The sequence below is a fragment of the Vicugna pacos genome, chromosome X (genome assembly GCF_048564905.1).
Source record: "Vicugna pacos chromosome X, VicPac4, whole genome shotgun sequence".
Classification (NCBI taxonomy): Eukaryota; Metazoa; Chordata; class Mammalia; order Artiodactyla; family Camelidae; genus Vicugna; species Vicugna pacos.
Genome location: NC_133023.1, coordinates 96,127,454 through 96,140,970, shown reverse-complemented (window position 1 = coordinate 96,140,970; position 13,517 = coordinate 96,127,454). Strand labels below are relative to the sequence as shown.

Sequence of the window (13,517 nt, the reverse complement as noted above, 5' to 3'; positions counted from 1 at the left end):
TTAAAAAATTATAGTAGCATCAGTCTACTTAGCAGAAATTTTAATAAAACTGATCTAAAGAACCAATAGCCAAATACTCTATCACGCTGCAATTTTACAATACCTCATCATGGCATAATCATGTCAAATAAATAGAATGATGGCCACTCACAGATTACATTAGATTACAGATGTTAAATTTAAAATGAGAAATCAAGTATCTGGAGTTCGAAGAATTTCTCTGAAGTGTCTTCATCTTCTCTAACACTAGTTAATTAACAACAACTTGGGCTTTAATAACACCTATATTCCATGATTCTATAAGTGTTCTAATCAATGGCTGACAAGTTGTCTGCCCCAAGAACCACTTTGAGGTTCCTGAATAATATACATGTAATGTGCTATGCTGCAGCGTCCCCTCTCCAGAGACCCTCCTTTCTCCTTTAAGGTTATTTTCAGCTTTGTCTTTCCCTCTCCTTCTCACCCAAAAGTGGTGTTCAAATGCTTTTTTCTCCAAACTCTCCTACCTCCATTCCTTCCTTCTAACCAACCCAATCAATCCTTGCCTCTGAATTCTTCCCCTGACCTCCCCAGCACCTGGCCCTGAGTCCCTCCTGGAACACAATGTTAGCTCAAAACAGTTGGCTGGGGCTTGTTCAGTCGGTTGTTTTTTTTTCCCAAGTTTATTGCTCAGTGAAAGCCAAGCTATATCATGAAACATGTGAACAGAATATAAACTGTCCCAATTCAACAGGTTAATCAAGGTTATTTAAGGGCTATAGTTGCCACTGTAATAAAACAATAATCACAAAAAAATAATTTAAATGGTTTTATTTAAGTCAAGCAACAATTGCAGAGATCCTGGGAATCGCTTTTTGAACACAAACATATGAAATTAACAAAACAAGTATTTATAGTTCTAGTTTTAAACACTTGAGTTCTACATGTGGAATGCACATATTTGAAAAAGATTTTCAACAAGGTCAACACAATGCATGAGATAATACACTCTGGGTTATGAATTAGGCCAGTCTTCACCTCCATCTTCCCATTTACGATCCTAAATTGGTAGGGAGGGGGACGTGGGGGGTGCTTTGTTGCTTTTTCATTTCACAAATGATTGCTCAACACAGAATGAAATACACCAAAAGAAGAAAATAGTCTTTTTATACCTAGGGAAGAAGCTACTACTCTTAAAATGATCACTTCAAGGTAACAGACATCCAAATTGATGTGGTTTTCTTTGAAACCTCATCAGTAAATCATTTCTTGCACAGTAGGTTCGGCATTAACCCTGCATTTTGGATAGGTAGTGTTATGGAGGGCTGGCTGCTGCATACCAACGTCAGTATCAAGTTCTTCGTCAGGAATTAGAGACTGTCCCGGATACCAAGCAGGACAACACTGGCAAAAAAACAAAAAATGAACTGCAGATAGGTCAAAGCAGGCTACATCGACTCTCATAAAAATTTCATAAAATGTTACTGGATATGTTATTTTAAATGCTAGTTTATAATAAAACACGATGAAATCTTTTATTTTTAACACCTTATGTTCAAATGGCCTTTTACATGGGTTGTCTTTTAATAAAACACATTAGACAACACACATCCCAGTAGAGAACAAACACTATAAACTTGCCATCTGGTGAAGGCTATTATTATAGTTACTATAGAGCTCACATTTCTCTACTCCTCAGATTAGTAAACAGTTTGAACTGTTATCACATTAAAAATACACAAAATTGTTTGCTGTTAACGATTTTTAAAGAAACATATTTTCTTTAGCTTTAGCAGATTTTTTGAAACAGAAATCTTATTCAAAGAAGTTTTGCTCCTCTGTTAGTTCCTATTAGTCCAAGTCCTCTGAACACCCCCCTTTTAAATGCTTCTTGCAAACTTAGTGTTTTTCAAGCTGTAAATTTCAATAGTTATGGTAGAAACCAAACCTCAGTGGGAAAAGAAGTGCTCTTTAGAGTTGTCATTCAAACAAATATAAGAGTTCTACCAATTTTTCATTCGTCCAGTTTTACAGAAATTCCATTCACATAACTCCAATGAAAATCAACCACAGTCTTGACATATCAAATGACCCAAAGAACACCGCAGGTATCCAGGGGACATAGTTCACCAGTGCATCTTTAGCTTGATTTTAAAGTCTACTTAGAGACAACGTGGGCTCTGCAGTTCTCAAAGAGATAAACTGCCTACCCATTGGCTAAAGATTTTTCAAGTTAATGAACTTTTCATTTTCCACACTTTTGCTACCAAGAGATTTAACCAGGGAAAAGTTCAAACCCCAGGGTTCAAACAACAGCATGAAAAAATAAAGTATACAGCAAGCACCATCTACTTCCTTTGATCTCTCAAAGATGTCAATACTCTATTCCAGTGAGGGGGTGGAGTGAAGTGGCTGAGCCCTGGAAGGAAACTTCACCCAAGGGGGGTAAAAATCTGTTTGGTGGTAATTTCAAAACAAGTTTTCAAACTGCAGAAGAGACTCCAGCCCCTTTGACTTGCAGGAACCACACATAAGAAAAGGACAGAAAATACTACAAGGCATTTATTTTAATTGCCCAGGGGTTTCCAATGCAAAGCACGACAACTTAAATGCATATTCCAAATTCTTGCTCCAAAGCCGTCTTCTTTGTGCACTGAAAAGGAGGAAAGACAACCCCATCAATTGTTCTCTGCAGATAAAGGCACTGTTTTGCAGAGTTCCCCCCAGATCTGGGCTGGCTTTGCTAATGACCTGCCCACCCACCTGGGGCCCTTCCCAAGGTGGCCCACGGGAACTGCCCCACACCTTCGGGAGCCTGAATGTTCGACAGTGGGCTTCCCCAGAAGGCTCTTTTCGTTCAGCCGTTGGCTTCCACGAAGAAGAAACCTGAAAGAATTCTTGCCGCTTATTCTCCTAGAGGAGGGTCAATAACTACACATTAAAACAAAACAAAAAAAAACCTACATTGTTTTTTCCTAACGAAAGACATCTAAAGGCGAATCTGCAGCATTTTTCTGCAGAGAAAACACGTACTCGAGATCCCAGAGCTACCAGGGGGTTCTTTCACACACCAGCATTAAGGCAGTTAAGCAAAAGCTGAAAGTTTTCGGGATTGTGGCCTTTTTTTTTCTTTTCCCATAAGACCACCAGCTGTTAGAGCACACACAAAAGCGCACAGACTGCCATTTTTCATAGGCCCACGTTTAAATGAGATATACAGAAAACGGGGCCTAAGAACGTGTAGGGTCCGACTCGCAATGGCATATCCGTGTTGCTAAGCCAGTGCATTTTATTTGGAAACGGTGCCTATGTGATCCGCTCGTGGGCCCAGCCATTGTCCTGGAAGACAAGTGTCCACTCCTTGGCATTTTTCGAGACTCGAAGGTGCTGTGGCATCCCGACCCGGGCACGAAGCTCAAAATGGTATCCCCACCCCAAAGGGCGCAGGGGAAACGATTTAAGTCGGGACTAGGGGGCGGGGCGGCCTCTGGTGGGTTTCAGGTCCAAGCCCCCGCCCGGGACCCCCACCCCTCAGAAAGCTCGCCAACTTCCCACGCCCGGGATGCCCTGGAAGAACTTCTTCGCTCCCGTCTTTTTTTTTTTTTTAACGATTTTGCGCTCGGCCCCCACGACCTACATTCCCCCGCGAGGCGCTCGGAGCTGAGGAATAACAAGGGAGTTGAAACCACACAACAGTTCGGCAGCCCGCAGTCAGCGCTTTGCTGCGCTCTGCGGGGGTTCGCATCCGGCCGCCATGTTCCCGACCTGAGAGCCGCCCCAAAACCAGCCCCCCTTCCCCACAGTCCTCCCCTCCGCCCCGCTCCCGCTCGGCCGAGGCCGCCGCGCCGCAAAACCGCTTTCAACTCTCCCCCGCTGCCCCCTCGCCGCAAAATCCGACTCGACGGCTGCGGGCTGTGCGCCTGCGCGCGGCGCGGGCGTGGGGGCGGAGGGGGAGGCCGGCAAGGCCCCGGCCGCGGCTTGAAAAGGCCGGAGCGACGGGGAGCGGGGGAGGGGTTGGGGCCCGGGCCGGAGCTTACTCTTTCCTCCCAGCGGGTCCCCGCTCGGCCCGGCGCGGCTCTCACACGTGCGCGCTAAAAACCCACTTCAAAGTCTGTTCTTGGCTCAGAGGCGGCCCCCTCTGGACCGGCCCCTGGGCCCTCGCGCGGACCGCCAACCAGGCCCTGGGCCTCGCCACCCCCTCCAAACCCTGGCGCGGCGAAGAGATAGGGAGTGCTGAGCGCGAGGATGCTCGCTTAAAGAGCTCCGGGGGCCGGGATCGGCCTTCGGGCGTTCGAGTACCTCCCTCCTTCCCCCACCCCCACCGCCGCCACCGCCTTAAGAAAATGAATGGAACACAAAGTTTGCGGCCAGCGCTGCGCTGTGGCCTTCGGAGCTCACCATTGTTTGGGCTCGTATTGACCCCAGGTCCGGATTAGGCAGCGGCTGATTCCTGCTTTACAGCCCCGCGGGCCTAATGAGGCCGAGAGGCGATGGGGCGCGAAGCGTCCTCGGAGCCCGGGCGACCGCCGGCTTACGGCCGCCAAGGGCCCTGTAGGTGGAGGTCAAAGGGTCAGCGGGCCGAGACCGCGAGAGAATTGACCCTAGGAAATCAGGTCCCCTCCCCCCCCGGCCCCAGCTTCGATCGTGCCTTTCAAGAACTTGGTGTGTGGACAGGTACCCTGGACACCCCGATGAGGGGCCTGAGAACCCCGAGCCCGAGCCCTGACTTCCGGCAACGCCTGGCCTCGTCCTGGGGCAAAGCCCAGCTAGTGGTCTCGAGGGTCAGACAGCCCGAGAGAAAACCAGCCTAGCTGCCAGGCGGAGATCCCGCGCTTCAGAGGATGGACAAGCCGGTGGAGAGTCTTTCAGAAACTTAAGGGCTAGACTTCCTTCGTTTGGAGGGGTGGAGATGGTTATAGGGGGAGGAGAGGGAGCCCGGGGCGACGAGGCAAGGAGACAGCCGGCGGCGAGAAGGGGGGAGGGGCGAGGAAGTCCTGAACACAACTTTCCTGGGAGGCTTTGTGAGCGGAGGCGGTCCCTGCTAGCTCTCCAACCTTTGCAGTAGCTAAGACCGACTGCCCTGCTTTAGCCCGGACGCTGATCTTTAACCTTCCAAACTGGATGAAGTCCAGACTTCTGTCTGCGTTGAAACAGACATCTCCCCTTTTCCCACCCAACAGTGGAAATCTTTAAACTACCCATTTTGGAAAAGATAATGGACTTTTAACAAAAGTCTTACCAGGTGCAAGAAGTGAATAACAGGTAGATCACTAAGAATCCAGCTGACATTCATGGTTTCCAGCTGATCTATCTTTAAGGTTGCAAAGTTTTTTGTTGGGAGAGGGAGAGCCTTATTCTTTAAGGTATTTACTGAAAATTCAGGAATGTAAGTGTGCGTTCCCAGAGTCAGACTATGGGGAAAAAAATGTGAGAAAAGTTTTCTACTAAAACTTTTCTTTGCAACAAACGACAAGGGCAGAGGGCATAGACTGAGAAATATGATACTACACCCAGATTAGAGGAAATCATGTAGAGGGGCAAAAAGCTTTTACATTATCTTAATGTTGGTATTCTTTGTTAATGGGCATCTTCCACTCTTAGGACACAATACTGTAAAATTTTATGGTAGAATAATTTCAAGCCTACTAAGGAAAGATCAAACTCTATGTCTCCAAAAATATTTAATCTATTTAATTGGGAGGTGATGAGAGAAGCAAGTTTTCTGAAATAATCTTGCAATCAACCCATCCCTCTACTCCCATTTAAGGTTAAATTGGGAGTGGAAAGGGAATTCATGGAGAAAACAGTAAACTGGAAGTTCAATGCATATTTCAGAAGAAAAACATTATTTAGATTTTGGTTGGAACACATTTAGAGCCAATCTTATGAATACACAGTTTCTGAAAACTTGCTGAACATTTTAAATGGTCTCTGGTTTGAAGTGAAGGAAAAATCCTGAAATACGAATCTGGTCCAGCACCCTCAACGTCAAGGTCAAGACTGGAATGTCTGGGGTAGGAATGGTAGACTGGCCAGGTTACCTGCTCATCACTTGTGAAGTCATCCCAACTGGTTCATGGCATTCAGGCCCCTTGCCTTGTCTATCGGTAGAAGAAAGTGCAATAACCCCCATTCTCCACAAACAATAAAAAAAAAATCGCATCCAAAGCAATTTGCAGTTAGAAACTGTCAATAATTAATTGTCTGTTGACAAAGATCAGTAGGTAACTTAGACTGCTTCAACTGTATCCAAGAAATCAAAGTTTCTTTTAATCATCAGAAGTTCTCTGAGCATTTCAATTTAAGGTTGATTTATTTGAACATGGAAAAAATCAGGCACCAAATACAAAAATGTTATAACATAAATAGATGTGCCAAGACTTTATTTCTTCAAAAAGAACATAAACAAAATTCTAGAATTCAAAATGATTATGTATAATACCAAACTGACTGCCACCAAAAAACCTAGAGCATTACCCCTTCTAAAGAAGGAATACTTAAGCCTATTTCATTACATTTCTAAATTCTTTACAATTCCTTATCTCCACCATTCTATTTGCTGATTTGCAAGTTGGTTATTCATGCAGAGATTGGGCTCTCAATATTAAACAGCACCCTAAATTAGTAAAAAAAAAGAAAGTCTCAATACTCTACCCACTCCAACCCCCCAAAATAGTAATCAGTTTCTTTTTCATATAACAACTGTAAAAGAACTGTTTGTCCAAATGAGTTGCTTCGCTGAAGATTAAATGGATTGTTAATATTTTATCACAAAGCAAACAACCATTTTTCATTGTTATTGATTTTAATGGAAACAATGCTCTTAACATCTTTGCCTACAAACCATGAACTTTAAAAATACATATTTTGCAAATGTTTTTCTTTCCATATCATTTCAGAACCGCTGCAGTTATTACACCACTATAAAAATGTTATGAATAATTGTGATAATTACGAATTGAACTATATACAGCAAAACAAATCAGCCTTTGCCTTCCAAAATTGTAAATGGACTATGGTTCTTTTAAGAAGCACTTTAATCATAAGTAAGCATGGCTCAACTGGCCTTACTCATCACCACTCTTTCAGACATATGCTTACTTTTGAAAATATATAGATAGCTAGATAGATTTGATAGGCAGATTAGATAAGTCATAGATACAAACATATATAGGTATATGGGTGATCTTTCGATAGAATAGACAGACATGCATCCTGCCGCAATGTTCATTTTTATGTAAGGTAATAAAAAAAAAAACTAAGGGACATAAAACTCATTAGGTTACCTTATGTTTATATATGTAGGGCAGGGATGATTAAATCCAGCTTCTCAGTCTTTGAAGTACAAGATTGAGATGTCATGGCCACTAACTGAATTGGTCAGTAATATCTGATTTGCATGCTGAAAATCCAGGACAAACACATTTAAACTCGCAGTTAAACAACCATCTGAGCTAGAGATAAAGAAAGGAGAGTCTTCCCAGATGGAAACTGACACTGTAAGGAATCTATACTGCAATAGAAAAATAATTTAACAATTAAAAAAGGGATCTGAGTGAGTTATAAATACCAACAAACAAGATTCATTTGCTCACGTCTCCTCTTTGTAGGAGGCTGTTACAAAACAAGAGAAAGGAGTCAGTGGTTCAAAAATTGTAAATTGTGTTCTTTCAAAACAATAAAATTTAATGCTAAAGCGGTTATAATCAAAAGCTGTACAGAATTTTGTTAGAAAACATTTATCCATAAATATTGTTCAGTTCCCGGCACTTGTAGCAATAATTAAATTACAAACGATAAATATGGCATCAATGGATATGTATTTACAAAAAAAAGTTATTACAAAAGGCAACTGTATACTAAACGTCACAATCTTGTGTAGAGTAACATCACATCCTCAGCCTGAAAAAATACTGAACAACAGTTTCAACCCCATTAGACAAAAATACATTCACAAGTGTAATGCTTTGAGGAAAAGTTCAAGACATAACAGGACTTTGGCACGGTTTAAGACTGTGAGAGTTTAAACAATCACCACTAAGGCGAAGATTTTCCATCAGTTTTAACATCACCACCACCACCAAGCCTTCTATAACTTCCTCTAAAGAAACAGGATGAGTTAAAATGAGCTGAAGGCGTTTAGGGATGGGGTGAGCAGAGAGCAAGAGAAAGGGGAGGAAAAAGCAGTGAAAAGATTTTTTTTTAATCCTTCAAACGCCAAAACATATTTTCTAATCCTGAGAAAAGGGCATGTCTACTTTTGGATCTTGCCCCAAAAAAAACCTTCCTGGACAATTGCAATTAACAGGATGTAGCCCTATATATGGCCTCTTGCCTTAAAACTCCATTTCCATCTGATTGGTCTCAGTTTTCTTTTTAAAATGCATTTGGTCCATTCTATGGTTTACAGGGTTTGTGTTTGTGTTTGTCCTCAGACGTACCATTCGTTAAAATTGGGAGGAAGTCCAGGGTTGTGGCTGGTGCTAGTTTGAACTGCAGAAGGGGTTTTAGTGGTATCTTTACTGTTTGCAGAAGCTATAGCGGGTGGAGTGGAAGATTCATAGCCTGAACTGGCAGCAGGGGAGGAATCTGACCCTTGAGATTCATGAACCTAAAATTAACATGTATATATTATAATGAATATAATTCCAACTGGCATTGTGCAAGCAAAAACAAGAGCAGAATTCAAGCACTTTAAGAGCAAGACCGCCCAGTGACCCACTTAAAAGAGAAATGCTGCTGATTCTGGTTTTGTGTTTTTAATTTCCACATTACCGAGGTCTAGAAAACCCGAAGATGTTCGCCAAAACAGTTTGAGTCCTAAGATTGGCATTACGGAAAAGGAATAAAGCACTCTGGTTTATTAATGCCCCTTCAAAAAGGCTTTCTCCGCGGATGGAGCAGGGTAAGCACTTAGTCTTTGGGGCCCTATAAAATACTCGCCGGGCCCAGGTTTCGCCAAGCCCGCTTTGGCTTGGGAAAGCAGGTACAGAGAAAGGTGGCACGGGCGCCCTAGACGCTGCGAGGGCTCAGACAAATGCGTGGGAATCGCACCGCGCTCCTCGGCCCTATTGTTTTATCGGAAGCCGAAGAGCCAATGAACCACCCACCCCCGGGTACGGCGCGGGCGCTCTCGGCTCTCACCGCGGGCTGAGCCGGCAAGAGGCGGCCACTGCAACCTCCAAGCCCTGGCGAGCTCGGTTAGAGCTTCCCAGTAAACAACCGACTGTTCCCTCTGCTCCCTCCTCCTCCCCACTGAGCTCTCCCCCGCCCCCCCTCTGGGTCCCCGAAATGGGTTCAAGGTGTCACCGCTGGAGCAAATCGGATTTAACGTGGAGGATACGGGGTTGGCAGCGCGGGCGCTTCCGTTCCGCAGCCCGCTGTCGGGCCGAGTGTTTATAAACCGCCGACCGCTAATAAAGAGGTAATTACCTTCATGTGCTTGCGCAGGGAGCTCGGGTGCGTGTAGGACTTGTCGCACACTTTGCAGATATAGGGCTTGTCCGAGGTGTGCACATGCATGTGCTTCTTGCGGTCGCTGCTGTTGGCAAAACGTCTGTCACAGCCTTCAAATTCACATTTGAATGGTTTCTCACCTGCAAAAGGCAGAAACGCAAAGGGGGGGAAATATGGTCAGAACCCGGGAGCTTCCTCGGGCCGAGCAGCGGGAGGCAGAGCGCCCGGCGGTCTTCCCGGAGAGGGAGCGCCGACTGGGGGCGGCTGCGGCATCTCTTTTCCCCTGGAGGAAAAATGGAGAGGGCTGGTTGAGCCTGCTGGGGTGGGGAGTGGTGGTCGGGGGCGGGGGTAGGGCAGGGCCGGCCCAGAACTTGCCAGTCCCTTTGTTCTCGCGCAGAATGCGTAAGCCCATGGCTCCTCCAAAGTTTCCCGTAAGTTGTGGTACCAACCTACCCGGCCCAGGGCTTCCAACGCGCGGCCACGTTCCGCGGATACATCGGCGTTGTAACCAAGGCCGGGCGGGACAATGGACTGGGAACGGGACAATCCCTTTTAGTTCCTCCTTTGTACCTTTTAATTTGCCTCTTTCAAATGCAGCGGTTTTTGCTAAGCCCCGTGTTAAAACGCTTGGGTCTGCGTACTTAGCGTTCGAAAAGAGAAAACTATATAAATCCAGGGGCTCCAGACAGTTTTACAAGATGTTCTGAACAAGCCACGAAACTGTGGTGCCTTTCCTACTTTAGCTTTCCTCCCGGAGGACTGAATTGAACCTGGAACTCCAAATAAAAATAGTTTGACAAAAGTATCAGTCATTTAATTAGGAGATGTGCCAATCAAGGGTAAAAAAGAGCGGAAGTAACCGAAAGTTATTTTCATTAGCATTTCTATGGTTGCCTCCCCGAATGTGTGCCGAGAGCGAAGTCGCTTGTAAGCAATTCCTCTCCACACGTTCGGAGTCCCTTCACAGTAACCCAGAAAGAGACAAAAAGAGGCGGCGCCAGTTGGTTCCTGGGCGCGAGAAGATTCCAATTAGTTTCTGAGACCGCAGAGCCGTCTGCCCGGGAAGTTAGAACTGGGCAAAAGCGCCGCGGGGCGGGGAGGGCGAGAGGTGGAGGGACACTGACAGCGCTACTTTTTCGAACAGCCCTGGAGGGGCGCCGCCCCTCTCTTTGGCCGCCAACACTCTCTGCCTCGCGCTGAAAAAGTCGACTTCGTGGCGCGGTGCCGCGGCGAATCCCGCGCCCGCCCGCCTTCCCCCTTACCTGTGTGGGTCCTCTTGTGGATCTTGAGGTTCTCGGAGCGGGCAAAGATCTTCCCGCAGCCCGGGAAGGGGCACGGGAAGGGCTTCTCGCCCGTGTGCACCCGAATGTGATTGACCAGTTTGTACTTCGCCTTGAAGGACTTGCCCTCGCGGGGGCACTCCTCCCAGTAGCAGACGTGGTTGTTCTGCTCCGGGCCCCCCACATGCTCCATGGTGACATGTGTCACCAACTCGTGCATGGTGCTGAAGGTCCGGTCGCAGCTTTTCTTGGGCCGGCTCAGCTGAGCCTCGTCGATCCACTTGCACGACAGCTCCTGTTTGATGGGCTGACGCATATAACGGAAGAAGGCGCCAGGCCCGTGGTGGGCCGCCACGTTCACGCCCATGTTCATGTTCATGGGGCTGTAGTTGGGGAACTGCGCGCCGGCCGTGTAGGGGTCCGTGCGCGGACTGGCCACTGGGCGATACGGGTCGGCGCGGCCGAACAGCTCTCCGCGCAGCCCCAAGTGGACCTGGTTGTTGTCCACGTGCCCTGTGGGCGACGGGTGTCCGGCACCTTGCTCGTGCAGCCCGGGGAAAAGCAGGTAGCCGGGGGGCTCAGGAATACCAGCTGGAGCGTGCAGGCTGCTCGCCGAGCTGGCGAAGAGCCCGTGCTGCCCGCCACCCGAGGCCGCCTCGCCGAGCCCGGAGCCACGCTGGCGGAACAGAAAGTCGCGCGTGGAGTTGAAGGCGGCAGAGGCGGCACCGCCGTAGCTGGGCACCTGGCCGGCGTGGTGATGGTGGTGGTGGTGGTGGTGATGATGGCCCAGGGCGTTGGCGTAACCCGAACCCTGTGGCGTGAACGCCGAGCTCTGGCCCGAAGATAGATCGTGCGCCGCGGCGGGACTCAGCTTGAAGGCGGCGGCGGCGGCGGCGGCGTGGGGCGAGTCCCCGAAGGGATTCAGCCCCATGCCTGCCGGCTCGCGGTTGGGCATCTCGTGGTGGCGCGGCGCGCCGAAGCTACCCACTCCCAGCCCAGGGAACTGCGGGCCTCCGTCCAGGAGCATCGTCATGGGTGGGGTGTTCTGGGCACCAGCGATCCGGCTGAAATGAGCGAGAGTGCGGGCGAAGGAGATCTCCGAAGTGTCGTAGTCGGAGAGGGGTGGCGGCGGTTGGACACTGTCGGGAGACCCCCAAGGCGGTACCAGGGGCTGCAACTTTCCGTCGCTGCGAGAGTCTCCTGCAGAGGGATAGGAAGGAGGAGGGGAAGTAGAAGGACCTGGAAGGGGGAGGAGGGGGGAGAAGGAGGGGGGAGAAGGGAGGAGAAAAGACTCTGGGACTAGATCTGGTTTAACAAACTAACAGGCGCGCACAAAGAAAAATAAGCAAAATAATAAGTGGAGGGCGGAGTTTGCCAATCCTGTCCCGGGCACCCCTCCTCTCCCCGAGAGCGCAGAACCGCGGGGCCAGGAGGCTCCCTCGGCACGGGCCTCCCGGCTAGACTGCGCTGAGGAGCAGAGCCGGCTCGCGGCCGGCGGGCAGGAGGCAGGCTCGGTCCTCGCCGCTCGCCACGCCAGTCCCAGCCTCCTCGCCTCCAGAGTAATGTCCTTGGACTGATAAAGTCAATCACTCACTCCTCTCACATAAACCAAGCGGGAGGCCGCGCGGCGCGCGCCAATGGGGAGCCAGCTGGCCCGCGGTCACCTGACCCCCGGCCCCGCAGCCCATTGGCCGTTGCCGCACTGATTGGCAGCGCGGAGCGGAGAACATGGCAGCCGCGGCCGAGCGACCGCCGCTGATTGGGCCGTGGCCGGGCCCCTGGCAGGTGAGGCGGCGGCGGCCGGGCGTCCGCGAGTGGGCTCCGCGGGGCTGGCGCTGCGCTCGGGAACTGGAGCCAGGCTCGAGCCGGCGACCGGCGGGGCGGAGCCGGGCGTCTCCCCGGCTTCCCTCCGGCCCGAAGCGTGCAAGCACCCCTCGCGACGCGCGCGCTTTACCCGCTTTGGCCAAATGAACTCTGCCCCGCAAGAATCGTTCCCACCGTCGGCGCGGCGCTGGACATCCAGCCCCGCTTGGGCCCCCACCGCCTCATCACCCCGAGAATGCCCGTCCTCGGCGGCCGCAAGGCTCTGATCCTGGGGCGAGAGCAGCAGTTCCGTTCTCACGGCCCATTAGCCGCGTCCTCCCCACGCGCCACTGTGGGCCCTGATGGCCAGGAGAGCCCGGACCCAGGCTGGCCAAGTTGCCGTCTGTTACCCGAGTTGCTGCTGGCCGGCCGAGGCCCAAACGAGGAGAAACGATTACGATTAGAGCCATCTCCCTTACTTCCGTCTGAGCCAAGCACTGACTCTTTAGTTTGTAAGTAGTGGCTACATTCGCCACTGTCCCCGCCACCCCCTTCCCCCACATGACACACCAGACACAACACAGCAAACACAGGTAACACAGTAAACTCGCGCACACCACACTAAACACGCACACAACTAAACACAATCGTTAAGTTCACACAACCCAGTAACACAACAAACTGCACACAAAACAGTAAACATACGCACACAACAAATTAAACAGACAATAGTGTAAATACACGCACAAAACACAGCAAACACGCAGAAGCACAAATACTAAACATGCACCGAGTACACTTAGCCTGTGTACACAACACAAGCACACAACACACTACATAGCAAACTCACTAGACACACAGGATCGGTTTTCAAAACCCCGGAGCTAATCAGCTTCTAATTCTCAACATTTTCAAATGCAAAAGTGGGGGGCGGGATTGGGGATCCTGCGGTGGAATTTTCTTCCCTCTGAACTACCAAGGTTTTGCCCTATTCTACTC

The 13,517-nt window shown here is 49.1% G+C and overlaps 1 protein-coding gene across 2 annotated transcripts; it reads right to left on the bottom strand.

Moving 5' to 3' along the window:
* Positions 1–793: 793 nt before the first annotated feature.
* ZIC3 (Zic family member 3) lies at positions 794–12,293 on the bottom strand. 2 transcript variants are annotated; one of them, XM_031671648.2, is made up of 3 exons: positions 10,698–11,748; positions 9,412–9,575; positions 794–1,383 (listed from the first exon to the last, which is right to left on the bottom strand). In XM_031671648.2, exons 1-3 carry the CDS (start codon positions 11,746–11,748, stop codon positions 1,234–1,236), a joined length of 1,365 nt encoding a protein of 454 aa, XP_031527508.1. In that variant the 3' UTR covers positions 794–1,233. The 2 variants fall into 2 exon arrangements, with proteins under 2 accessions (XP_031527508.1, XP_006218225.1); XM_006218163.3 differs by lacking the exon at positions 794–1,383 and adding an exon at positions 7,629–8,590 and having other exon boundaries at positions 10,698–12,293.
* Positions 12,294–13,517: the final 1,224 nt, after the last annotated feature.